The 27,305-nt window shown below is 45.9% G+C and overlaps 2 protein-coding genes across 2 annotated transcripts in view; one reads left to right on the forward strand and one right to left on the reverse strand.

Moving 5' to 3' along the window:
* PCP4L1 (Purkinje cell protein 4 like 1) overlaps positions 1-7,457 on the forward strand; it is a 28,338-nt gene extending 20,881 nt beyond the window's left edge. The window contains exons 2-3 of the mRNA XM_088834970.1: positions 5,040-5,094; positions 5,888-7,457. Of these exons, the coding sequence (XP_088691096.1) occupies positions 5,040-5,094; positions 5,888-6,033 (201 nt within the window). The 3' untranslated portion in view covers positions 6,034-7,457. The remainder of the gene's footprint in view (positions 1-5,039; positions 5,095-5,887) is intronic.
* A 14,543-nt stretch (positions 7,458-22,000) lies between these two features.
* Positions 22,001-26,963, reverse strand: MPZ (myelin protein zero). Its single transcript, XM_055402251.2, has 6 exons — positions 26,827-26,963; positions 24,393-24,559; positions 23,927-24,140; positions 23,543-23,678; positions 23,351-23,411; positions 22,001-23,251 (listed from the first exon to the last, which is right to left on the reverse strand). Exons 1-6 carry the CDS (start codon positions 26,891-26,893, stop codon positions 23,150-23,152), a joined length of 747 nt encoding a protein of 248 aa, XP_055258226.2. The 5' UTR covers positions 26,894-26,963; the 3' UTR covers positions 22,001-23,149.
* Positions 26,964-27,305: the final 342 nt, after the last annotated feature.

Below are 27,305 nucleotides of genomic sequence, written 5' to 3' on the forward strand. Positions count from 1 at the left end.
TATGACCAACCTTGATAGTATATTAAAAAGCAGAGACATTACTTTGCCGACCAAGGTCCGTCTAGTCAAGGCAATGGTTTTTCCCGTGGTCATGTATGGATGTGAGAGTTGGACTGTGAAGAAAGCTGATCGCCGAAGAATCGATGCTTTTGAACTGTGGTGTTGGAGAAGACTCTTGAGAGTCCCTTATACTGCAAGGAGATCCAACCAGTCCATTCTAAAGGAGATCAATCCTGGATGTTCATTGGAGGGACTGATGCTAAAGCTGAAACTCCAATACTTTGGCCACCTCATGAGACGAGTTGACTCACTGGAAAAGACTCTGATGCTGGGAAAGGTTGGGGGCGGGAGGAGAAGGGGACGACGGAGAATGAGATGGCTGGATGGCATCACCGACTCTGTGGACATGAGTTTGAGTGTACTCCGGGAGTTGGTGATGGACAGGGAGGCCTGGCGTGCTGTGATTCATGGGGTCGCGGAGAGTCGGACACGACTGAGCGACTGAACTGAACTGAACTGAAGGGGACCCAGAAACCTACAGGAGTGACTGTTTCATGATGACTTGCACCTTGAGACTGAGGAATGACCAGATGAAGCAGTCCTATTGATAGAGTTCTATTGACAAGATTCTGAGGGAGGGGAGTTACTATTATGTTAAACCTAACTCTCCATCAGAGCAGAGAGGCTGAAAAGAAGCACATGTATGAACTGGTAAGTCTCACTTCATATTCATGAACTTGGCCTTGTGAGGGACCTTAATGCTTCCCAGAAATCTCATTACTGTTTCCTAATCCATTCACTTTCCTCCTCTCCTAGATGAGTATTTCATCCCTTCTCCTCTGCCCTCCTCCTTCAGTACCTCTTCTTGCCTCTTGAAGGATCACCTTGTTACCTATTTTACTTCAGATACAGAAGCAATTAGAAAAGGCCTTGCAAATGTCCCCACCTGCTTGTATCTGGGCTCATGTAGCTCTGCTTCCCCTCCAGTTACTCTGGATGATCTGTTCTTAGCTCCTATTCAAGGCCACCCCTCTACTCATGGGCTGAATCTTCCCCCCTTTCTCCTGCTCCAGCAATGAACCTCTTTCTCTCCTGCAGTTTTTCCTTCTTCACTGGATTATTTCCACAAAGCACAAATATTCTGTAACTTTTGCTGTCTTAAAATCTTCTCCAGGTTCCCCTCAAGCCACAGCCCCCATTCTCATTTCTTTGGAACTCCTTCTTTATTTGCTGCTTTAATACCTGTCCTCCTTTTCTCTTAGGAACACACTACAATCAGATTTTTCCTCCCTTCCTCGACTGTAACTTCTCTTGTCACTGTCACCAGTGATCTCCCCGTAGCAAAACCCTTGCTTAACTCTTGATCCTTATTTTAGTAGGCCTGCCTGCAGAATTTGACACAATCACTCTCGTCTCCATGAGATAGTTTCTTTGTGTGGCTTCTAAAGTACTATAATCTCCTGGCTTTTCTCCTGGCTTCTTCTCAGTTTTTTTTATTGACATTTTGTCATTTCTATACCCTCTAATCACTGGAACGCCCCAGGATTTGACCCTGATCTCTTTATTCAAACTCACTTCCTTGGTGATCTCACTCAGTCTCATGGCTTAAATACCAACCACATGTTAATAATTGCCTAATTTATACCTCTGGGCCAAGGCCTTCTCTTTAACTCATTTGAATATTCAACAGTGTATCAAAGCAAATGCTGGATACTTCCATAGGCATCTCAGTTCAATTCAGTTCGGTTCAGTCGCTTAGTCGTCTCCGACTCTTTGCGACCCCATGAATCACAGCACGCCAGGCCTCCCTGTCCATCACCAACTCCCGGAGTTCACTCAAACTCATGTCCATCGAGTCGGTGATGCCATCCAGCCATCTCATTCTCTGTCGTCCCCTTCTCCTCCCGCCCTCAACCTTTCCCAGCATCAGAGTCTTTTCCAGTGAGTCAACTCGTCGCATGAGGTGGCCAAAGTATTGCAGTTTCAGCTTTAGCATCAGTCCTTCCAATGAACACCCAGGATTGATCTCCTCTAGAATGGACTGGTTGGATCTCCTTGCAGTCCAAGGGACTCTCAAGAGTCTTCTCCAGCACCACAGTTCAAAAGCATCAATTCTTCGGCGATCAGCTTTCTTTATAGTCCAACTCTCACATCCATACATGACCACGGGAAAAACCATAGCCTTGCCTAGACGGACCTTGGTTGGCAAAGTAATGTCTCTGTTTTTTAATATACTATCTAGGTTGGTCATAACTTTCCTTCCAAGGAGTAAGTGTCTTTTAATTTCATGGTTGCAGTCAGCATCTGCAGTGATTTTGGAGCCCCCAAAAATAAAGTCTGACACTGTTTCCACTGTTTTCCCATCTATTTCCCATGAAGTGATGGGACCAGTTGCCATGACCTTAGTTTTCTGAATGTTGAGCTTCAAGCCAACCTTTTCACTCTCCTCTTTCACTTTCATCAAGAGGCTTTTGAGTTCCTCTTCACTTTCTGCCAAAAGGGTAGTGTCATCTGCATATCTGAGGTTATTGATATTTCTCCCGGCAATCTTGATTCCAGCCTGTGCTTCTTCCAGCCCAGCATTCCTCATGATGTACTCTGCATATAAGTTAAATAAGCAGGGTGACAATATACAACCTTGACGTACACCTTTTCCTATTTGGAACCAGTCTGTTGTTCCATGTCCAGTTCTAACTGTTGCTTCCTGACCTGCATACAGGTTTCTCAAGAGGCAGGTCAGGTGGTCTGGTATTCCCATCTCTTTCAGAATTTTCCCCAGTTTATTGTGATCCACACAGTCAAAGGCTTTGGCATAGTCGATGAAGCAGAAATAGATGTTTTTCTGGAACTCTCTTGCTTTCTCCATGCATCTCAAGCTTGTCCAAAAACAAATCCCCAGATCTTTTCCCTAATACCTGCTTTCACTGCTGTCTTCTTCATTTCAGAAAATGGCAATTCCGTTGTTTTTCATTTCCTCAGCCCTAAAACTTTGGAGTCATCCTTGACTCCTGTCTCACAGTGCCACTTATCCAATCAACCAGTCACTTTAGTCGTAGCTTGAAAATAGTGGCTGACAGTTCCACACCTGTGAATTCAATCAACTGAGGATTGAAAATATTTTTATAAAAATTCCAGAAAATTCCAAAAAGCAAAACTTGAATTTGCTGCAAGCCAGCAACTATTTATAGAACATTTACATTGTATTAGATATTATAAGTAATCTAGAGATGATTTAAAATATGTGGAAGGATTTGCATAGGTTATATGCAAACATTACGCCATTTTATACAGACGTGCGCATCCATGGGTTTTTGTATCCTCAGTGGTCCTGGAACCCATCCCTTGTGGATACTGAGACAACTACATACCAGGGTTGAACTACTACTCACCACTTCCACAGGCTTCCCAGGTGGCGCTAGTGATAAAGAATCTGCCAGCCACTATGTAAGGTACAGGAAGATCCCTTGGAGCAGGATATGGAACCCGCTCCAGTATTTTTGCCTGGACACAGGATCCTGGCAGGCTACAGCCCATGGGGTGGCAAAGAGTCAGACACAATGGGCGACTGAGCACACCACTTCCACTGCCACCTTGTTGATCCAAGCAACCATTATCTCCTGCCTGGTCTTCTGCAATAATTGCTTAGCAGATTTTTCTGCCTCCTCCCTAATGCCCCTAATGTGCCAACTGAAGGTCTCTAATGGCTTCTCCTCCCTCTTATGGTAAAAGTCAAACTCCTTGAAATGACTTCCGAGGTCCAACATGGTCGGCCTGCACTCCCAGTCCCTTCTGACCTCACCTCCATCTGTTGTTCCTCCTTCCTCCTCCTCTCCACTCCACATACACTGGCTTCTTGCTGTTCCTTAAACAGGCTAGTGGCCCTTCTGTTTCAGGAAGGGGGACCCCTTTCAGGGCCCGAGAGTGGGCTCTTGTCTAACACTCAGAGCTTAATTGTCTGAGGAGACACACGAGCTGCTAAAGCAAGAGGCTTTATTGGAAAGGGAACCTGGGCAGAGAGCAGTGGGGTAAGGGAACCCAGGAGGACTGCTCTGCCACATGGCTCCCAGTCTCAGGTTTATGGTGATGGGATTAGCTTCCAGGTTGTCTCTGACAATCATTCTGACTCAGAGTCCTTCCTGGTGCTCAGCCAAGATGGATGCCAGCGAGAAGGATTCTGGGAGGTGGAAGGACACATGGTGTCTCCTTTTGACCTTTACAAACTCTTCCGGTTGGTGGTGGCTTATTAGTTCCGTGTTCTTTGCTGGGACCTCCTGTTATAAAATAACTCACACACATGGTTACTATGGTGCTTGGCCAGGGTGGGCAGTTTCAGCCAGTGTGCTTCCCCTAAACGTCCACCCCTTGAAAGCTCTTGCCCTGCATCCATAGGCCTTACTACGTATCTCTTTCAGCTCTTGGCTCAGATGCCACCTTTCAGAGAGGGTTTTCCTGACCACTCTGTGTACACCTGTATTTCTCCATTCCCACCTGGCATTCACTACCTCTCTTCCAATCTTTGGTCTATAACACTCCTCACCCTTTAACATAATAATAATTTTCTAAAAAATTCTTTTTGATGTGGACCATTTCTAAAGTCTTTATTGACTTTGTTACAATATTGCTTCTGTTGTTTATGTTCTGTCTTTTTTGACCACGAGGCATGTGGGATCCTAGCTCCCTGACCAGGAATCTCGCCTGCTTCCCCCCCAACTCAGATTCTTAATCACTATACCAGTTGGGAAGTCCATAATAACATAACAATAGTTTTGTTTATTCATTTGTCTATCTAAATCCTAGAATGCAAACTCAATGAGGGCAGGTTTTTCCACTTTTGTCCTCTACAATTTCCTTAGCAACAAATACTTTTTGAATACATTTTGGTGACTTTTCTCCCTCTCTCTGATCTCAATTCTCACTTCTTCAAAAGGCTAAGAAATGTACTTGGTAATAGGAGGACTTGAAAATTATGATGGTGATTTTAAGGGGATGGTACCTTAATACTTCCATTAATATCTAATATTCTGATTTTTCTTTTCCAGCTTAACACCAAAACATCCCCAGCAACCAACCAGGCACCTGGCCCTGAGGAAAAGGGTGAGTGGGGATGGGCTAGGAAGTTTATAGAGCAGGTAAATATAAGGACATGAAACCAAGTAGAGCTGTAAATCTGGAAGCTACTGAAGTCAGATGTAACAGGAATAAGAATGTAATAAGTGAAACAAAGCACTAGTTTAGGACCACTGTATCTACAGGCTTCCTTTGACTTTTTTCATAAGAAGTAAACCTATGAGTATTTACTCTTTGATTTTAGAAACTGGCTCTGGAATGCTTGGAAACAGGCGCACAGTGATAGGAAGAAACTCATCAAATAATCCCAGACTCTGTCTCAATCAGAACTTGAGAGATAGCTGGGGAAAAGAGAGTGCATTCCGGTACTCTGAATTGTTGTTTAGTTGCTAGTGTCTGACTCTTCGCGACTCTATGGACTGTATCCCAACAGGCTCCTCTGTCCATGGGATTTCCCAGGCAGGAATATTGGATTGGGTTGCCATTTCCTTCTCCAGGGGATCTTCGCGACCCAGGGCTCAAACTAGTTTTACCTACATTGGCAGGCGGATTCTTTACCACTGAGCCACCAAGAAAGCATTTAGGAATAAGTGATGACAGAAGACATTTGTCATCTTGGTTTAAGAGTTGCAAAGCTCCTGAGTAATTACTATAACTAATTCTCAGCCCAGGTACCCTGACATTCTGTGTCCTAGAAAAGGTTGGGGGCCCACACAGAGTCTAAGCAGAAAGTGGACTTTAACCACTGTATTTGGGGCCTGGGATAAAGGGCTGGGGCAATTCAGGTTTCCTCGTTAATGAAACTCTCAACTGTCTGCAGGGAAAGCTGGCAGTGCCAAGAAGACTGAGGATGAGGAGGAGGAGATTGACATCGATCTGACGGCACCAGAAACTGAGAAGGCTGCTCTTGCTATTCAGGGCAAGTTCCGGCGATTCCAGAAAAGGAAAAAGGATCCCAGCTCCTGAATAACCAGCCTTGCCCTCTCCTTACACTCTGCTCCCTTCCCTCTCCTTTTCCACAGCTCTGACTCCCATGCGTCTTTGTCTCTCTGTTCCACCAGCCTCTCATAGGGGCAAGTTCAGCCCTTACACGTTATTTATTCCAGCCCCTCAAGCCACTGTCATTGTAGAGGCACAAGGAACATAGGCAAGATGAAGAATTTAATAGGCAGCCACTTGTCTAAGGGTGGACCATTTTCTCCTGGAGATACAGCCACTTGATCAGTACCTATGCCTTCCCTACAAGGTTGAAGAGCAAGAGGATTTGAGGGTGAGAGAGGGACCACTGATAATGTGGGAGGGAGGGGAATGCCTTCAGTAGGGTGCCCGACGGTGGGGCATCTACACTGTTCCACTGGTTACAAACGTTTCGCTTCAGGTAGCATCTTTTCCCCTTCACATCCTTGTCAGCAGCACCTCAACTCCCCTCCTATGAGCTAAGCCACAGTGGGAACTGGAGCCTCCCTTTCCCCTAGGCAGACCTAAATCAAGCTGCTTCCATGTTAGTGCATGCTGAGTAGATCAGTCCCAAGGATGGGAGACTGGGACAAGGAAAAGTTTCCTTCATCTTGTTAGTAGAGAACCATAAGGGGCAGACGTGGAAGAGGTTCAAGGGGCCACAGGCAGGGAATGGGAAGATTTGGGAAGGAAAGAAAACTGGAGCAGGAGGAGGTCCCTAAAGATACAAGTTACTGCTGGTAAAGGTGTACTATGTAAAGGATTCTTGGGGCTTTGCTAACCTGCCTACCTCCAACCCCTCACGTCTAGATACCCTCAGAGGCCACACATATCAAGTGACCCCTGTAGCTCCCACCTGCCTCATGGTGGAGTCAGAGCAGAGTTGGAATAACCACTCTGTGTGATTTTAGCATGTGTAATAATTATGAAAACAATAAAAAAAAAAAACCCTCAAGCTGAGCCGTTTGACCTCTGCTTCTATATTTTTCTCCAGAGGAATATGAATGTAAGCCTGAGCGGGCCTCAGGGAGGTGGTAGAGCAACTGCACAGATGCCACGGTGGCTCAGGAAACTGACGCGGGCTGAGAATTTGCAGACTGAAGCCCCCTCCTACCTTCTTTCCCTGACCTTGTCCTCACCTTGATTCACCACCCACACAGCCTTTATTGCTGCTGTTGCCACCCCCGGAGTGCACCTGCAAGGGTGCTTGTCTCCTTCTCTTTCCCATTCCTGCTCAGTGTGTGCTTGGTGGATCTGCCTCTGGAAACAAATCCCATCTTCCTTGCTCCCTATCCCCGAATGACCTGTGCTATCTGTCCCTCCTCTGTTGTCTTCTCCCACATCCCTCCCCACCTCCCACTGTTTTATCAAACTTAGGAGAAGAAGTAGATGAGTCTGGGTCAATAGAGAGCAGCACTGTCACGCTGAAGATTTTAAACTATGAATAAAATGATGGCTTACATTGCTGAGAAAGGAACTCTATATATTGTAACCGGAAGACAAATGCTTAAAGATGAAACAAGGAACATTTTCTCCCACTCTTCTCACTTCCTAGCATTGATTTAAGAATATAGAAGTTGAGGGACTTCCCTGGTGACTCAGTGGCTAAGACTCTGAGCTTTCAATTCAGGGGGCCTCAGTTCAATTCCTGGGCAGGAAACTAGATCCCACATGCTCCTGAGTGCTGCAGCTAAGACCTGGAACAACCAAAAATAAAAAGAATACAGAGGTTGAAACCATGCACAGCTCTGAGTAGGAAGCAAGGAACAATATCCCTGGAAGGCAACCTATATCCCAAAGTTTATCCATGCCTAACAACTCATTTTAGGCTTCCCTAGTGGCTCAGATGGGAAGGAATCTATCTGCCTGCAATGCAGGAGACCCGGGTTCGATCCCTGGGTCGGGGAGATCCCTTGGAGAAGGAAAGGCGACCCACACCAGTATTCTTGCCTGGAGGATCCCATGGACAGAGGAGCCTGGCAGGCTACAGTCCATGGGGTCACAAAGAGACACAACTGAGTGACTAACACTTTCACAACAACCCATTTTATATTTGAAATCTGTTCTGAGTGCAGTATAGCAGTGATGGTGGCTCTTAGTCCCGGACTCAGCGGCAAATAAAAGGATGACCTCATTGTCACACCCAGCGTGTGTCCAGCATGTCCTGTTAAACAGGAGGACTTCCTGTTTTGTTTCATGGACACAAGATGGGGGACGAATGTACTGCACCTTGGTCCTCCCCTGTGGACATGAAGTAAAACAGGTGTTTCCTGTTCCTGGTGATACAGACTTCTGAGAGTTGACTGTCTGCTGTGCTTAGTCACTCAGTCATGTCTGACTCTGTGACCCCATGGACTGTAGCCAGCCAGGCTCCTCTGTCCATGGAATTTTCCAGGCAAGAATACTGGAGTGGGTTGCCATTTCCTATTCCAGGGGATCTTTCTGACCCAGGGATCAAGGATCCTCCTGACCTGCGTCTCTTCGTTTCCTGCATTGGCAGCTGGATTCTTCATCACTGTGCCACCTGGGAAGCCCAGGTGGGAAGTAGACAGTTGACTGCTGCTAAGCAGTGGTGGTGTTCTCTGTCATGTCGGGAGGATATTTGCTGATTTGTTTTTTTACCACGCTGATCTGGAGCATGGTGCTGAGATGATTTTTTTTCCCCTTCACCACTGCCTGTTCCAGAGTATTGCACTTGTCCTCAGGCATGGGTTTTTTTTAAATTTCTAAATTAATTAATTTATTTTTGGCTGTGCCAGGACTTTGTTGCTGCGCTTGGGCTTTCTCTAGCTGAGGCGAGTCGGGGCTGCTCTCTAGCTGTGGGGCGTGGGCTTCTCACCGCAGCGGCTTCTCTTATTGTGGAGGATAGGCTCTAGGCAGTAGCAGTGGCATGTGAGCTCTAGAGCTCAGGCTCAGTCACTGTGGCTCGTGGGCTTAGTTGCCCTGTGACATGTGGAATCTCCCTGGACCAGGAATCAAACCCGTGTCCCCTGCATTGGCCACCAGGGAAGTCCTCATGCACATTTTAAAGAAAGGGCATGGTAGCAAAACATAATCTGTTGCTTTGGGAAAGATAGTTCAAACTGGAAAGAAAGGTTTAGGCAGCATTTGCTAAACAAGTGGCAGTTCCCATAAAAGTTCTGAAAGCTGCTTTCTCTCTACCCAGGCTACTTACTTTTACCATGGAGCTCTCAAATTGAGCCTCTCATTTCTGACATATCTGTAACTCCTTCTTGGGGCCCTAGAATTCTGTCTTTCTGCCCTCTAATTCCTACTACTGGAAACATGATCCTTCAGTACTAATCACTGAGGAATTATTCCTGAGTGCTTTGTTTTGTGGAGCAAAACCTGCAAGTTCTATGAGGGGTCGGTGAGCGCTTTTGTTATAAGTGGTTAGGTGGAAAATACACGCGTTAGAGACAGTCAGGGAGGGAAGCAGATGCAGCTATCTCACCTGTATCGCTGAAAACTCTTTCGGGGTTTTCTCAGTTGTGTAGGAGGGGCAGAGCTGGGAGTAGAGTCCTGACAAAAGTGGAAGGCTGGAGAGCTGAGCAAGGGCTACTTTGAGATATGTTCCCAAGCCCAAACTCGAGGTGAAAGTCTAGGGAGAAACTCAAGTAACCAAAAGGACAAGGATTCTGCTTCCCTGGACAACTGATTTTCAGGGACTTAGTGTCATTGCTGGGTGGGACTCTTCCCCTCTCCTTGAACTTGCCCCGGTATAAAGCCACCTTTCCTACTTTGGTCTCTTCCATCATTTACTGTTACAAGTAACCCCTGTTCCACTGTCCTTTTTGGAAGTTTCTTCCTGTCCACCTCTGCCTCTCTCTCTGTCCGCCCTTCTTGTCCTTGCTGTGTTTTCTCTATTTCTGGAGTTGTTTCCAGTGGGAGTGCCTCCTGGCAGCTTCTTTGTTCCTGCTGTCCTCATCCCTGAGAACTAGTCCTCACTGGAATCACTCTCCAGTGAGTTGCTGTTTTCCAGTGTTAATCCCCTGGTCTCCGTGCCTCTGAAAATGGAGGCTTTGGGGGTCAGGTAGTTTGTTGAGACGGATATCACTGGTACCTTCCTTTCTGGTTGTTTGGGTGGCAGTCCTGACTCCAGATCTGCAAAGGCAGAAAGTCACAATCCACAGAAGGACAGAAAGTCAACCTGTTCACAAGGCTGCAGGAGATGCTTCTGCATTCCCTCTTTGACTACTTTCCTCCTCCAGCCACTGGGTTGGGGTGACATTGACAGCCCTCCCTCCTGCTAAGCTTTTAGCCTCCCCCTTGTTATACTATTACTACCACTACTACAAATAGGTCTTTCTTAGCCCCTGCCCACCTAGATCTTTAAGAATGAAGCAAGAGAGCCTTCTCCCCTAGATCACCTGAGTATTCTTACCTGCACAGAATGTTCTGTTAACATAGGTTTCTTTGTAGTGTCTTCAGGGATGTTCAACCCCCAAGGTGGGGTAACTCCATAGCTTTATGCTACCTTCAGGGCATGAATGGTGATGACAATTGTAATGTCTAGATTTGGAAAGTACTGTGTGCCAGACCCTATTCCAAGCACTTTTACATATGTAAACCCATCTAATTCTTACAACCCTATGACATATTATTCTCTTTTACACATGAGGAAACTGAGACCCAGAGAGATTAAATAACCTTCCCAAAGCAAGTGAATAAGAGAGTTACAATCAGAACTCAGGTAGTCTGTCTCCAGAATCTGTGTTCTTCATCCCACCTTGATAAAGGACTGGGTGAGAGAAGGGTAGAGACCTTGGTTATTAAGGATGTTGTCTAGCCTAATACAGAGGGTAGAGAGGGCCAAGGTGCCCCTAGCTGAGCCTAGGTGTACCTACTTGGTCCCTCACAGCCCACACAAAATCTAGACCCTCTCAATCTCTCATATTTCTAGAGAACCACCAGCTCTGGCTTTACCTGATTGTTCTGCCAAACTCCTCCCAGAGTTCTATCACTGGCTTGATCTCATCCAGCTGCCTCTCCTGGTGTTCCAAGGAACAAAAAGGAAGGCTCTCTGGAATTAAAGGTTGTTTGAAGTGAAATGAATAGAGAAATGGGGCTCAGAACTTGGGAGGCAGGGCTGATATGCATGCTCAGAAAGAAGCAAAGGTCAACAGACTCACATTAGGATACAAAGGTGAATAGAAGGGACTTCCCTGGTGGTCCAGTGGTTGAGAATCTGCCCTTCAATGCAGGGGATGAGGGTTCAATCCCTAGTCTGGGAACTAAGATCCCACATGTTTCAGGGCATCTGAGCCTATGAGCAGCAACTAGAGCCCGGATGCCATGCCACAACTAAGACCCGTTGAAGCCAAAAATAAATACATATATTTTTTAAAAGGTGAATAGATGTGGGCATTAGGAAATTAAATCAGACTGTAACTCCTGGGAGGGCGCTAGGTATCACTTACCCCTCAAGCCAACAGGAGAATGACTTGCGGAGTTATCAACAGGAGGGTGTACTGCCCTCTAGGGGATGTTCTGGAAATCCATGGGGGTATTTTTCGATCGTCATGGTATATTGGGGGGTGGGGTGGGGATGGGTAGGGTTTCTTGGTTTTGAGTGCTCAGGAGCAAAATATGTTATAACCTGGATAGTAACCTGCAATAAGGACAGTACTGCACAAGATAAAAGTGTCCCACATTCCACATGTCCTTTAAAAATATCATTGAGGACTTCCCTGGGGCTATAGTGGCTAAGAATCCGCCTGCCAGTGCAGGGGGCAGGGGTTTGGCCCCTTGTCTGGGAAGATTCCACATACTAGGGAGCAATTAAGCCTGTGCGCCACAACTACTGGGCCCACACTCCAGAGCCCACGAGCTGCAGCTTCTAAAGCCTGCACACCTAGAGCCTGCTCTCTGCAACAAGCGAAGCCGCTGCAGTGAGAAGCCTGTGCACTGCAATGAACAGTCGCCCCCTCTCACCACAATTAGAGACATCCCTTGCATCAATGAAGACCCAGCACAACCAAAAAGAAGTAAATAAGTGAACTTATTAAAAAAGTAAATAAAAATAACATTGGATATGAATGTGAAAAACCTGTTACAATGTGAGTGCACCTAGAATCCAACCTGATTTTACATATAAACACAAAGTACTTTTTTGCACCATTTTAAATATTGAATTTCCCAGAAATGCAACTAAGATGTAGATTGAAGGGATTTATAGTTTGTTTTGCTCAGTACTTTACCATGACTTGCTTACCATTTCAGAAATCTCTGTCATCAATAGCAGTGCCGCTTATGGTATCTGCGTCGCTGATGCAAGCCCACCAGTTGGCGTTTGTTGCTGTTGTATTCACAGTGATTCCACATGTAGGTTCAGGTCTCCGATGACTACATTATATGCTTCCAGTCTAGTTATGGCTGAATATTACATAGTAAAATATTTGTAATATTATTATAAATTAATTTTGCATTTCACCTGTATATTATGTTAGAGTATTATATTTACCTTCTAAAATTATGTTTATAGTTTATATTATATACAAATATCATTTCTGGGTAATAAAGGGACACTGGGTCTGAGCGTTTGGGAACTATTGCTCTAAGGTTTTGAAAAGCCATGCCCAGCACTAGCCTGAAGATTCTGGAATTCCTCTTCCTCCTGCCTCCAACCCTTTTCTCTCGAAAAGAGCCCCCTGAACGTTGCTGCCAAGCTGTAAGTTAGGGCTGGACACTCAGAGCGAGACCACAGGATAAATAGTGGGGGCTCACCTGGAAGCCACAACTGCCCAGAAAGGAAAGCCTTTGCAGCATCATGTCTGTGTTGTGACGATGTCTGAACTGTAAAGCAGACAGCTGTAGGCAGAGATCTAACCTGTGGGTGAGTTTAGGCCCTCTTGCCTGAGTGTGCGTTGGGTGAGGGGTCCCCCATTTGCTTCGCTGAACAGAGGAAGAAAACGGAGAAAGAGGATGGATGACTAGGAACTAACGTGGGTGGAGCTTCTACTCCATGCCGAGTACTTAGTGATATCGTTTAGATTTTCAGTTTCTTCTTTTAAATGCACCATAGGGTGGATATCAACTTAATAAAACTCAAGGGTATGCAGTCAGGTGATTTGTCCCAGGTCACAGAGAGCCACAAGCAGGAATTAAAGCACAACTGGTTTGCTCTCTTTTAGATCTTCCCCAAAACAGGGATGAGTTCCTTCTTTAGACAGTTCCTAATTTTTGGTTCTTTTAGAATAAGCAAAAAGATTTAAAGCTATGTTAAAGAACATTCACACACATCACTTCAGCTTCTAAGACTTCTCTCTCTCACTGTGTCCGCACACATCTGCTAAGACCTAGACTCCCTGCTTTTGTTGGGGAGACCACACATGTAGCTTCACCCACACTGGGTGACGCTTCCTGAGGAGGTGTTCTGATCCCTTTTACTGCTTGTGTGTCCCTAACCAGGAGGGAGGAGAGCCAATAAAAACTCCACTATCCCATGGAGCCTGGCTCAATGGACAAGATACTCTCTGGTTTTCATCTAATTTCTCACAAGAACTTTACAAGCATTGCATGTTTCATTTATCTCAGTACATCAGAACTGTCTTCTGGGACTTCCCTGGTGGTTCAGTGGCTAAGATTTTACTCTCCCAATTCAAGGGGACCCAGGTTCAATCATTGATCAGGGAATTAGATCTCACAGGCTGCAACTAATGCTTCTGCATGCTGCAACTAACACCCAGTGAAGCCAAATAAATAAATATTTGTAAACAAACAAACAACAAACTAACTTCTGGGAAGGAATATATAACATAGATTTTAGTATAACCCGTCCCACCACCAAGCTTTATTGACACATAGCATTGTATAAGTTTAAGGTATACAGCATGATGGTTAGACACATTTATAAATCACAAAGTGACTACCACGATAGTATTAGCTACTACTGTATATCATCACGTAATTACCAATTCTTTTTTTATGCTGAGAAATTTAAGATCTACTCTCTTAGCAACACTCAGGTATATGATACAGTATTATTAGCTATTATCAGCATATTGTACATTTGATCCCCAAACTTGTAATCTTATTGATACATTGGTGTAACTTATTTATTTATTTTTGGCTGCGCTATGCCTTTTTTGGGCTCCAAAATCACTGTGGATACTGAATGCAGCCATGAAATTAAAAGATGCTTACTCCTTGGAAGGAAAGTTATGACCAACCTAGATAGTATATTAAAAAGCAGAGACATTACTTTGCCAACAAAGGTCCATCTAGTCAAGGCTATGGTTTTTCCAGTGGTCATGTATGGATGTGAGAGTTGGACTGTGAAGAAAGCTGATTGCCGAAAAATTGATGCTTTTGAACTGTGGTGCTGGAGAAGACTCTTGAGAGTCCCTTGGACTGCAAGGAGATCCAACCAGTCCATTCTAAAGGAGATCAATCCTGGGTGTTCATTGGAAAGACTGATGCTAAAGCTGAAACTCCAATACTTTGGCCACCTCATGCGACGAGTTGACTCATTGGCAAAGACTCTGATGCTGGGAGGGATTGGGGGCGGGAGGAGACGGGGACAACAGAGAATGAGATGGCTGGATGGCATCACCGACTCAATGGATATGAGTTTGAGTGAACTCCGGGAGTTGGTGATAGACAGGGAGTCCTGGCGTGCTGTGATTAATGGGGTCGCAAAGAGTCGGACACGACTGAGCGACTGAACTGAACTGAACTGATGGCTTTGTTGTGGTGGGGGCTTTCTCTAGCTGTGGCGGGGGTAGGGAGGACACTGTGCTTGGTGCTGCACTGGTTTTTCATTGTTATGGCTTCTCCTGTAGCAGACCGCGGGCTCTAGAGTGTGCAGGCTTCAGGAGTTGCAGCATCCAGGCTCAGTAGTTGCGGCCGGCAGGCTCCAAGACTCGGTAGTTGTAGTGCACTGGCTTAGCTGCCCCGAGGCATGTGAGATCTCCTGGACCAAGGATCTAACCCAAGTCCCCTGCACAGGCAGCCGGATTCTCAAGAAGTTATACCAGGACTTCCCTGGTGATCCAGTAAGTAATAGTCTTATTTGTTAATTCCATTTTTCTAAGAGAAGGATACACTAAATTACATGGTGAATATTATGAGGGCTTCAGGACTAAAAGGTAAATATAACTTAAAGTCTTCCAGATGACTCCAAAGTTGCGTGCCTAATATATCAATAGCAGAGGCCAATACTGAGTCCCTGACATGTACTATTTCTGTGGGAATTAGCTAGACATTTGATGTCAAGGTAATTATATTGGATTTCTTTCTTCGTGGAGAGGGCATAGATTTATCTTTACTGAAAAAAGGCACATTTTCGACATGAATTTGCCTTCTTTGCTCAAAATGCTGCTGCCAGCACCAACATTGGTAGATTCACCGATATGCCTTATTCATAGTTACGGCATTCCCCATAGCGTTGTGTCCAATCAAGGAACTTCATAGCAAAGGAAATGTACCTGTGCTCATTAAATTAAGTGATCTCTCCATGTACCCCATCTGAAAGCAGATGCCTATTTTAAATGTGGAATGGTTTACTGAAGAGTCACAGCAACAATTGGGAGACAATTCTCTGAAAAAAAGTACAAAGTTCTGTCTTACAAGATGCGATATAAGCTTTGAATCAGGGACGATTACATGGTGTTGTCTCCCTCATGGCCAGGATATAAGGGTTCCGGAGTCAGCGGCTGAAAGTGGGGATAGCTCTTTCACTATTATACCTAATAATCCACTTACAGAACTTTTGTTTTTCCTAGAAACTTTGAGCTCTGCTGGTCCGGAGAACTTAGGCTCCAAAATGAGAATGCTTCTACCATTAGACACTATGGTTCCACTGAATTAGAAGAATCTGCCACTTGGTCATTTGGGGTTCTATATGTCACTGAATCAAGAAGCAAAGAAAGAAAGGGATTACTTGGCTGGCCGCTGTGATTGGTCCTGATTCCCTAGGGGAGATGGGATGCTCCTACACAATGAGAGAAGGAGCGCGTTTCTGGAATCCAGGCGAGCCTCTGGGGCACTTCCTTGCCTAGTAGTAAAGGTTAACATAGCAACTGAAGGGGAAAAAAAAGGCATCACAGACCTTGAGTCGGCAATGAAAGCTTTTATTGTTCCACCACGTAAAGAACCCTGACTCTCTGAAGTTCTGGCTGCAGACATGGGAAATATGAAATGGGTAGTGGAAGTGGTTCAGAGATGTCAGTTATGGCTTCTTCACCAATTGCAGAAATGAGGGCTGTTGTAACTTAGCATATTTTCTGTTTGTTTTAGGTGTTTGTCTAAGTAACCATTTTATTCCTCTTTCCCTTTCTTCCCATTTTTGTTATTATACAAGTTGTTGGAAGTGAACTTCTCAATTTAGTCTTCTTAAAAATTCTTATTTTGGCTGTGTTGGGTCCTTGTTGCTGCACTCGGGCATTCTCTAGTTGCCTGGAGTAGGGCTGCTCTTTAGCTGCTGTGTGTAGGCTTTTTGGTGTGGTTGCTTCTCTCATTGTGTAGCATGGGTTTTAGAGTGTGCAGGCTCAGTAGTTCCTGGACCAAGGATTGAATCTGTGTCCCTTGCATTGGCAGGCGTATTCTTTACCACTGGACCACCAGGGAAGTCCCTAGTGTTTCTCTTAAAATATATATATATATTTATTTATTTGACTGTGTTGAGTCTTAGCTGTAGCATGCAGGATCTTCGTTATGTCATGCAGGATCTTTTGTTGCAGTACCTGGAGTCTCTAGTTGTGGCAGGCAGCATCCAGAGCATGTGGGTTCAGTAGCTCCAGGGCATGTGGGATCTTAGTCCCCAACCAGGGATCAGACCTGCATCCCTTGCATTGCAAGGCGGATTCTTATCCATTGGACCACCAGGGAAGTCCCACACAATTTAGTCCTTTTTTTTTTTAATATTTGTTTATTTGGCAGCATTGGGCCTTAGTTGTGGCATATGGGATCTAGTTCCCTGACCAGGGATTGTGGCGTATGGGATCTAGTTCCCTCCCAGGTCCCCTGCACTGGGAGCATGGAGTCTTAGCTACTGGACTACCAGGAAAGTCCCTACCATCTAACCTTTAGATAACAAAGGATTCAGTGGGACTCTGAGTTTGACGAGTAACTTGTACAGCCAGAGAAGAGCACGAAGACTGGTGGCCTGTGTGGGGAACTGTGAGAAACTCTGGGTTGTATTCTGATTACACCTCCGTTCTGCAGCTTCACTCCCACTCATAAATGTCCCATTTCTTAGACGTTTTATTTCAGAGCAGGTAAGACAGAGTATGGTAAGAGTGGTCAAGCAGGTAAGGAAATGAGAGTGATGAGAATTCAGGCTCGATCTAAAGGGAAAAAACAATATTCAGTTCAGCAGGATCGTTCCCATGCGATGACCAAATGTAGCTTTAAATATGCAAACACATCATGTGGGACAAACAAAAGATGTCTTTCTGGTTGTTTCTATCTCTACTTTAAAATTAAGTCACATGTGCTGTGCTAAGGCACATCCAGCTCTTTGTGGCCCTATGGACTGTAGCCTGCCAGGCTCTTCTGGATCAAGGATCAAAGCCAGGTCTCTTGCATATCCTTCATTGTGAGGCAGATTATTTACTGCTAGTGCAACCTGGGAAGCTGCATTTCCCAAATGTTTGTGTGTGTTGGTTGCTCAGTCATGTCCAACTCTTTGTGACTCCATGGACTGTAGCCCGCCAGGCTCCTCTGTCCATGAGATTCTCCAGGCAAGAGTACTGGACTGGGTTGCCATTCCCTTCTCCAGGAGATCTTCCTGACCCAGGGATCGAACCTGGGTCTCCCTCATTTGAGGCAAATTCTTTACCATCTGAGCCACCAGGGAAGCCAAATGGGTAGAGGTAAAGCCATGCGAGTGTGTTTCATAAAAGCCAAGTGATGAAGTGTCATGAAAAAGAGGAAGTAGCCAATAATGTCAAATGCTGCTAAACAGATGAGAAGGACCGAAAAATGACTATTGTATTTGGCGAAATGGTCATCACTAGTGTCCTTTGACAGGAGCAGTTTCAGTAGAGTGGGGGACAGTGGGTTGAAGAGAGAATGGGAGGTTGGAGATAGTGCCCTAGACTTGTCCAAGCAGCTTTGCTATAGAGGGAAGCAGAGAAATGGGACAGTAGTAGGAGATGGGAATAATGGAGATACTAGATTATTACGTGCAGAAGGTATTTCATTTGCCCTGTATTTTTCTCCAAGATTACCAACTGTCTTTTGGTTTCATTTATAATATATTCTGCCTTTAAAGAGGTTCAAGATTTCATGTACTTCCTTTAAGATTTTTTAGACTTCTTCCCTTATTTAAAGGTCTTTCCCGTTTGAGGATTAAATGAATGTGCTTATCTCCTTCAGATTCTTGTATTTTCTTAACATTTGGATTTTATTTTTATATATGATGTAAGATAAAGATTTTACTTTGTTTTCTTCTAGACATATATCAATATAACAATATTTTTGATTAAATAATCCATTCATTTACCACTAAACTAGAATGTTATTTTTATAATATAGTATGTTCCCACACTTATATGCATTTCTGAACTCTATATTCTGGTTCACTGAAAAAGACTCTATCTTAGTCTCAACTTTATTGTGACTAAGCGTTCTCTGTCTCCCTTAAAAAAGCTATATTGACTCTGTTAACTTTTATTTTATCAAAAAATTGTAGCAAAATACATTTACCATAAAATTTCCCTCTTAATCATTTTTAGTGTATCAGTTCAGTTCAGTCGTGTCCGACTCTTTGCGACTCCATGAATCACAGCACGCCAGGACTCCCTGTCCATCACCAACTCCCAGAGTTCACTCAAACTCATGTCCATCGAGTCGGTGATGCCATCCAGCCATCTCATTCTCTGTCGTCCCCGTCTCCTCCCGCCCCCAATCCCTCCCAGCATCAGAGTCTTTTCCAGTGAGTCAACTCATTGCATGAGGTGGCCAAAGTATTAGAGTTTCAGCTTCAGCATCAGTCCTTCCAATGAACACCCAGGATTGATCTCCTTTAGAATGGACTGGTTGGATCTCCTTGCAGTCCAAGGGACTCTCAAGAGTCTTCTCCAACACCACAGTTCAAAAGCATCAATTCTTCGGTGCTCAGCTTTCTTCACAGTCCAACTGTCACATTCATACATGACCACTGGAAAAACCATAGCCTTGACTAGACGGACCTTGGTTGGCAAAGTGATGTCTCTGCTTTTTAATATGCTATCTGCTAAGTCACTTCAGTCGTGTCCGACTCTGTGCGACCCCATAGACGGAAGCCCACCAGGCTCTCCCGTCCCTGGGATTCTCCAGGCAAGAACACTGGAGTGGGTTGCCATTTCCTTCTCCAATGTGTGAAAGTGAAAAGTGAAAGTGAAGTCGCTCAGTCGTGTCCGACCCTTAGCGACCCCACGGACTGCAGCCTACCAGGCTCCTCCATCCATGGGATTTTCTAGGCAATAGTACTGGAGTGGCTTGCCATTGCCTTCTCCGAATATGCTATCTAGGTTGGCCATAACTTTTCTTCCAAGGAGTAAGCATCTTTTAATTTCATGGCTGCAGTCACCATCTGCAGTGATTTTGGAGCCCCCCAAAATAAAGTCTGACACTGTTTCCACTGTTTCCCCACCTATTTCCCAAGAAGTGATGGGACCAGATGCCATGATCTTTGTTTTCTGAATGTTGAGCTTCAAGCCAACCTTTTCACTCTCCTCTTTCACTTTCATCAAGAGGCTTTTGAGTTCCTCTTCACTTTTTGCCATAAGGGTGGTGTCATCTGCATATCTGAAGTTATTGACATTTCTCCTGGAAATCTTGATTCCAGCTTGTGCTTCTTCCAGCCCAGCGTTCCTCATGATGTACTCTGCATAGAAGTTAAATAAGCAAGGTGACAATATACAGCCTTGACGTACTCCTTTTCCTATTTGGAACCAGTCTGTTTAGCGTATAACTCAGTGGTATTAAGTACATTCCTAATGTGTGCAACCATCACGATTATCCATCTCCGTAACTCATCATCTTGTAAAAGTGAGACTCTGTCCTGGTTAAACAGTAACTGCCCGTTCTCCCATTTCTCCAGCCCCTGACAACTACCATTCTACTTTCTGTCTCTCTGGTTGTGACTATGATAAGTAACTCATATAAGTAGAATCACAGTATTTGTCTTTTTATGGCTGGCTTATTTCACTTAACATAATGTCCTGAAGTTCAATCCTGTTGTAGCATGTGCTAGAATTTTCTTTCTTTTCACAGTCAAGTAATACCCCATCGTATGTGTAGATACACTGCATTTTGCATATCTAGCCATCAATTGTCCGTGGACTTTTGGGCTGCTTTCACATTTCAGCCAATGAGAATAACGCTGCCAAGAACATGGATGTGCTAATAACTATATCAAGACCCTGCTTTTAATTTTGTTAGATATACACCCAAAAATGGAACTGCTGGATAATATGGCAAGTTTATATTGAATTTTCTTCAGGAACTTCCTACCATCCACAGAGGCTATACCATTTTACAGTCCCACAAACAGTACACAAGGATTCCAACTTTTCCACTCCCTTGTCAATACTTTGCTTTGTTTTTGATAGCAGCTATCCTAATGGGTATGAGGTGGTATCTCATTATAGTTTTGATTTGTATTTGCCTAGTACTCTTGCCTGGAAAATCCCATGGATGGAGGAGCCTGGTAGGCTGCAGTCCATGGGGTTGCTAAGAGTCGGATACGACTGAGCAACTTCACTTTCACTCATTGGAGAAGGAAATGGCAACCCACTCCAGTGTTCTTGCCTGGAGAATCCCAGGGATGGAGGAGCCTGGTGGGCTGCCGTCTATGGGGTCGCACAGAGTCAGACTTGACTGAAGCGACACAGCAGCAGCAGCAGCATTAGAGTCTATTGGGCTTTGCAGGTGGCACTAGTGGTAAAGAACCCGCCTCCCAGTGCAGGAGACATAAGAGACATAAGGTTTGATCCCTGGGTCGGGAAGATCCACTGGAGGTCGGGGAATGGCAACCCACTCCAGCATTTTTGCCTGGAGAATCCCATAGATAGAGGAACCTAGCGGGCTACAGTCCATAGGGTTGCAAAGAGTCAGACATGACCGAAGTGACTTTGCACACATACCCAATGGAATCTATTAGCTTTTACATTAAAATGAATTTGGGTTAATTTTCCTTTTAAGAGAAATGGAAGACAGCCCTTGAAATAAATGGAAGCACTCTGGGTTCTGCAAAACTGCTATTAAAAATCTTTTTTTTAACCTCTTAACACGGTGAAGAAATGATTTATGAGACTCTTGGGTTTCTTGCCATCAGTAACCACCAAGGGAAAAAGATACATATATGTTTTTCCATAATTATTTAAGGACTCTGGATATTAATGGTGTACCTAAATTAGCATGCCAACAAATTAGCTAATGAGCTATTAATAGCATACCTAAAATGCACCAACAAAACAAAATTGTGTGTGCATGAGTGAATGAAATTAGTGCTAACTTGTAAAGTGTAATCCATTAGGCAAGACTGAAAAACATCTGTAAAGGACTGATCGTTAATATCTTTGTCGTGTATCAATTTATAAGTTACAAAGGCTTCCATACACAGCATGGAATCATGTGATTCTTACAAAAATCCTGGGAATTCGGCTGAGCTGGTATCATTATCTCAGTTGTTTACAAATGCAGAAACAGGCTTACTTAAATCAAGTAACTAGCCCTAGGTCACACAGCTTGTGAGTGGCTGAGATATTTTAAGAATACACGGTTTGGTGAAGAGGGAATCTGCTATAACCCATGTAAATGCAGAGCCTGACACACAGTTTAGCACATAGTACAAACTCACTGGATATTTGTTGAATGTCCGAATATGTCTGAGTCTGTTTCACAGTTCTTTCCACTAGACTATGTAACCCCATATCATGAAATCAAATTGTTAACAACTGAAATCAGTTGGGGAAGAGTGGGACTGGGGATTAGAGGCAGGGATTACTCCCAGGAGAATGAGGAAACTGGAGATGGAGGCAGCAGCTTCTGGAAATGTCAGTGTTTATTAAACATTTAAGGACATTTGGGGGGTTTGAGAAGAAATATACAGAATGTAGAAAAATCCTAAGAATCCCCTGTGGCTGGGAGTGCAACCTCTTCCCTTTCCCCCTATTTCCCATTTGTTTTTTCTGCTTTTTCTTTGGTTATTTAAAAGCTATTTCTTAAGGCTCATTTGCCCCTTCCTCAACCCCTGACCTGTGAGGACACTTTGTCTCCCTCTCTCCATTCCCGTCACCTTGAGTCCCAGAATAGTGCTCCTGAGTGGTCAGGGGACACCATTCCTGTAGCTGAGGTTTGAGGATCAGGAGCCCCTCTGCTTGGGCTGGCTCTCTACTAAGGATTTAAAGGGGGGAGGTGATGGTGGTGAAGAATTGCAAAAGCCACATGACGTCATTGGTACTCAGTCATGGGGGGAGGGTAGAGCATGGGCACAGATAAACAAACAAACAAAGAAGAATGGATTAAAAAATAAAAAATAACTAACAACTAAATAAACCCCGAAGGAGAGTCTGATCTGGGTGACCTGGGTGTTAGCTGGGAGGGTAGAGTTTGGAGCTCGACCACCTGAAGGAGGGGAGGGAGAGTCAGAAAGAAGAGAGCCAGAGGGACAGGCTAACTGGTGCAGGAGATCCAAACATCAGGTGGCCTGGATTTGAGGCAGGGGTATCAAGGTCCCTTTCTTCTCGGTGCCAGAGGAACAGGCACCAAACACACAGTCCTTGGGGCAAGGGAAAGATAGGATGGGGCCTGGGCTTCCAGAAAGCCAGGGGCTGAAAGTGGGGGAGAATATGAAGTGCCTGGGTAATGAAGTCTGGAATGAAACTTACATCTCAAAAGGAAGTGAGGGCAGGGCAGGGCTGGGGAGCTAAGGAGGAAAGCACCTAGACGGGGGATAGAGGACCGGAGGTCCCCCTGCTCTGGCAGGGCCTTGGAGGGGGGGTGATCACTTTTCTGAGTCCAGGCCCATCATGTTCTTGAGGGCGTTCTTGAGGCTGGTTCTGCTGGGGGACTTGACAGCAGGCCGGAGCTCCGCGCTCTGCTCATCCTTCCGTAGCTCCATCTCGATGACCACCACCCGAGAGCCTTTGGCCTCCGCCCCTAACTCCCGACCCCCCGCCCGGCCCGCTAACCGCTATTTCTTATCCTTGCGAGACTCCCCCAACCCTTTAGTCTTCTTCTCACTGGCAGCTTTGGTGCTTCTGCTGTGGTCCAGCATGGCATACAGCACCGGCGTCTGTGGGGAGGAGAGCATGCATCAGGGACCATCAGGGACCCTTAACTGTTCCCAGCCTGCCCTCGACGGCTGCCCGGCGGCTCCCCAAGTCCCGCTAACCTGCCGGCCGCGCTTTGAAGAGTCCTTCGCAGTCTTGTGCAACTTGCCTTTCTCCATGGCACTGCAGGGAAAGGGGGTGCTGTGGATTTGGCGGCTTCCTCTTCCCTTTGGCCCTCCCACCCATCGAAGTAGTCTCCGCCCAGAGACGGGGAGTAGTGGGCTGGGGAAGGGGTGTCAGGCTCCGCCCTTTACCTGAGCCTCCTCTGCAGGGCCGCCTGCCTGCGTAGCCAGCAGTACCGAATCAGGTAGAAAAGCAGCAGCGCCAACAGCACAACCCCCAGGACGCCCCCGATCACGGCTCCCAGCACCACCCCGTACCTAGTAGGCACTGAACGGGGGGAAGGAAAGGAAGTGGGGGAATGAGCAGAGACAAGTATCTTTGGTTCCTAGCCACGCGCTTATTCCCTGCGGTTGGGGGTCTAAGATTTCCCAACAAGGCTGCTTTCTGCCCACTGTCCCAGAGCCCAAGGGGCATTAGCCCGGGCATTTTGCCCCTGGCCCCGGCCTCTCAGCCAGGCCTGATCCCCTCTCTGAACTGAACTGCCTCCCATACTCCCGTCCCACCTCCTCTCACACCTTTTTCAAAGACATAGAGCGTGACCTGAGAGGTCTTGCCCACTATGTCTGGTGGGTTTTTGACGTCACAGGTGAAAGTGCCGTTGTCACTATAGTCCAGGTTGTGTATGACAATGGAGCCATCCTTCCGGTGAGGGTCCCCTACCCACTGGATGCGCTCTTTGAAGGTCCCCACCTCATCGATGTAGGGCTGTCCCTTGGCGTAGTGGAAGATCTGTGAGGAATGAGGGGAAGCATGCAACTCTCGCCTCGGGGTGAAGGATTCTGGGCTGGAGAGGGTAGGGCTGGGGAGGGAGTGTCAGTGTTGGTAGGTCCCAGTCAGGGTGACAAGACTTGCCACTTACCTTGCCAGAGTTGGGGTTATGGCTCATAAAGGATTTCCCGTTCCTTAGCCCAGTTCTCTTTCCTGTGGTTGTCTGAAGCCCCCTTTCTCTTATGCAATCCCAGTATTCCCCCAGGCACTCACCGAGATGGCATCACGGCCCCCTTCCGGCTGGTAGCGCCAGGTGAAGGAGAGGTCATCTGAAACCCACTCACTGGACCAGAAGGAGCAGTACAGGGTCACCTGGGAGCCCACAGCACCGTGGACCTCCTTGTCTGTGTAGACCACAATGGCCTGTACAGGGGAGAGCACTGCAAACATAGAGGGGAAATCAGATGCACGTGCAGGCCCAGCAAGGAGTATAGAAGGAGTGAGACCAATGGGAAGTCAAGCCTGAGACACAGACCATAGCGAAGATTGGGGCAAAAATGATGAATTCGGAGGCCCAGGTCTCTCAGAACTAATTGAATAGAAGAGTAGAAGTACTGTGTTGGCTCAAGTTCTTCAGCATGTTTGACAGAGGAAATGAAATCAGCAGTACCAGAGTTCTCCGGAGGACTTGCAGACGTTGGATTCAGTCTCCAGAGTCTTACTTTGCCTTTATGTCAGTATCTAATTCTTAAGCTATCCTTTAGATGCAGGCTTAATGATTTTTAAAACCTATTATAAATTATACAGGTAACACCTTGTGCATTCTTCTTATAACTATGCAAGCAGTATAGATAAACAAAGTTAAAGTCTGTCTTGACAGCTCCCAACTGGCCCTTCTCATTCCTTAGTAGTGTAGGAGGTAACTTAACCTTAGTCTCCTTCCAGATAGAACCAACGTTATCAGTTTAATGTGTGATCATTTTCTATGTATCAGACTCAACATAAACTCAAGATACACATGTATTTATAAGAAATAGTTTTGTTCTATGAAGTTTTTTTTAAAAATATATATTGCATTACAGTCTACTTTTTTCCTTAAGAATATATGTATATGAAAGAATACAGGCGTCTGGGAGAGTGTTCCATGTTGATGCCTACTGATCAATATTATTGCTGCATAGTATTTCATAGAATGGCACACTCAAGTTTCTTGCAGGAAAGATGAAGGTAACTAGAGACTGTAAGTCTTTTTCCCTGGCCCAACTGTCCTCATTGCTGAATCCCTACTTTCCATACAACTGCTCCTGACTGGAGGGGTCAGGGAGGAGAGGACCTCATACCCCTCTCAGGGGAAGTTGAATTCAAGCAGGAAACCCTGCCACCCCTGCCCCAAGCCCTGAACTCAGATGACTCTGCTTGTGATCCCTCTGTGGTTCTGATTTGACCCTCCTCACACTCCTTCTGACCATTCTGGCCCAGTGCCACTACTAAGACTCACCCATACAAGGAAGGCCATTCCAGGGTGATTATGTGTGTGGGTTGGCCCTGGCTGGGGGCAACTGTAGACCCTTTTGTTCTATGGGAGGGGGAGGAAGCAACCAAATAAATAGAGACCCATTGTCTGACCAGTGACCAGTGTTGGGGGCTTATGCCTCTCCCCTTCCCCCGATCCCATCCCCAGCTCCACAGTCCCAAATCTCCCACCTCACATGCAATACCAGTGATTCACCTCCTAGAACTCAGCCTTGGAGCCTCCTGGGGAATCCCAAATGTAACAAGGAAGGTTATTCATTGGATCTAACTTCTGTTCCTCCTGTTCAAGTATAAACCACTGCCCTTCAGCTCTGTTCAATAGTTCTATGAGTGGGGCAGATGCTGGAAGTACCCTTTCTCCCTCTTAAACTCCAAGATTCCCTCTCCTCATTTCCCTTGGCATGCCCTTCTCCAATTCCCTATCCTTAACATTTTCTCAGGGTACCTTCAAATAGTCCAGTACAGCCCAGAGGAGTCTAGATTCTGGGTTTAGCCCTAAAGAAGCTGACAGCAGAGAAATTCAGACGTTCTAACCAGCTCTTCCTCCCGCCTCTCTCCCTTTTGCCTTCTCACCCATTGAACCAGGCTTCAGGGCAGTTTGGAGAGGGGAAGGATCCATTCATATAACTCTGCTTTGAGTTTTTCTTGCTCAGTCAGGATCTGCATGGGAGGGGCTGGCCAGCTTCTATGGAAGATAGCTTTAGATTCAACAAGACCCTAGAATCTCACAGAACTTTCCTTCTATTCACCCACATAATGGACAACAGATGCAGAGTTAGAAACTGAGGCAGCAGATCCAAAGAGCTGGGAACACAACCCTTGGGCTCCACCCTTAGATCACGTTCCCTGACTCTTTTCTTTGGGGAGACTAAGGTTAAGTTACCTCCTACACTACTAAGGAATGAGAAGGGTCAGTTTCCAACCCCTATCCAGTCAAGTCCACCTTGGGGAAACCCTCTACACTCTCTTTTCCCTTCTCCCTTCACAGAATACTTTTATCTTAACAGCCTCTCTCCAAACTATATGTATATATATTTTTCTACAGAAAATATCACCTTCCTGCTCTTGCTCACTCTTTCTTTGATTGCAAAGGGGAGTGCAGTGAAGGCCGTGGAAAGGTTGCTGAGAGACAACCTGAGTCCCAGGGCTCCCAGACTGGGTCAGCTCAACTTACCCAAGGAGGAGAAGAGTAGCGCAGCCAGGATAGGACTGGGGCTGGATGAGGGAGCCCCAGGAGCCATCGCTGGGGCAGGGCTAGGGCCCAGAGCGCCTGCGCAGTTGGGAGAGTGGGGGACAAGGAACTGAGCGGGGGGTTCCTGGAAGCCGCTTAAAATCCCCCGGGGCCCCAATGTGAGGGGGCTGTCCTGAGCCAGTAACCAATTGCAGCCTGGCATGTGCAGTTGAGAGGTGGTGGGGAGCGGGGCAGAGTGCAGGCAGCAGAAGTGGCATTGTGTCCTCTGGGTGGAAGGGTTGGGGGTCACATACCACCCCATACACTGAAGGCTTTGTGTCTGCTGGCCTCCCCCTGCCCTAGGCTGGAATGTCATTTGGTGGGGGGGCGGTGAAGGAGAGGGACAGAAAAAGGGACACAAACACATTTCTCTGAGGGACAGATGGGCAGGAAAACCTGAATCTTAAACCTATGAAAAGGGA

Source organism: Moschus berezovskii, chromosome 4 (genome assembly GCF_049115385.1).
Source record: "Moschus berezovskii isolate FMDL1 chromosome 4, NW_MosBer_1.0, whole genome shotgun sequence".
NCBI lineage: Eukaryota > Metazoa > Chordata > Mammalia > Artiodactyla > Moschidae > Moschus > Moschus berezovskii.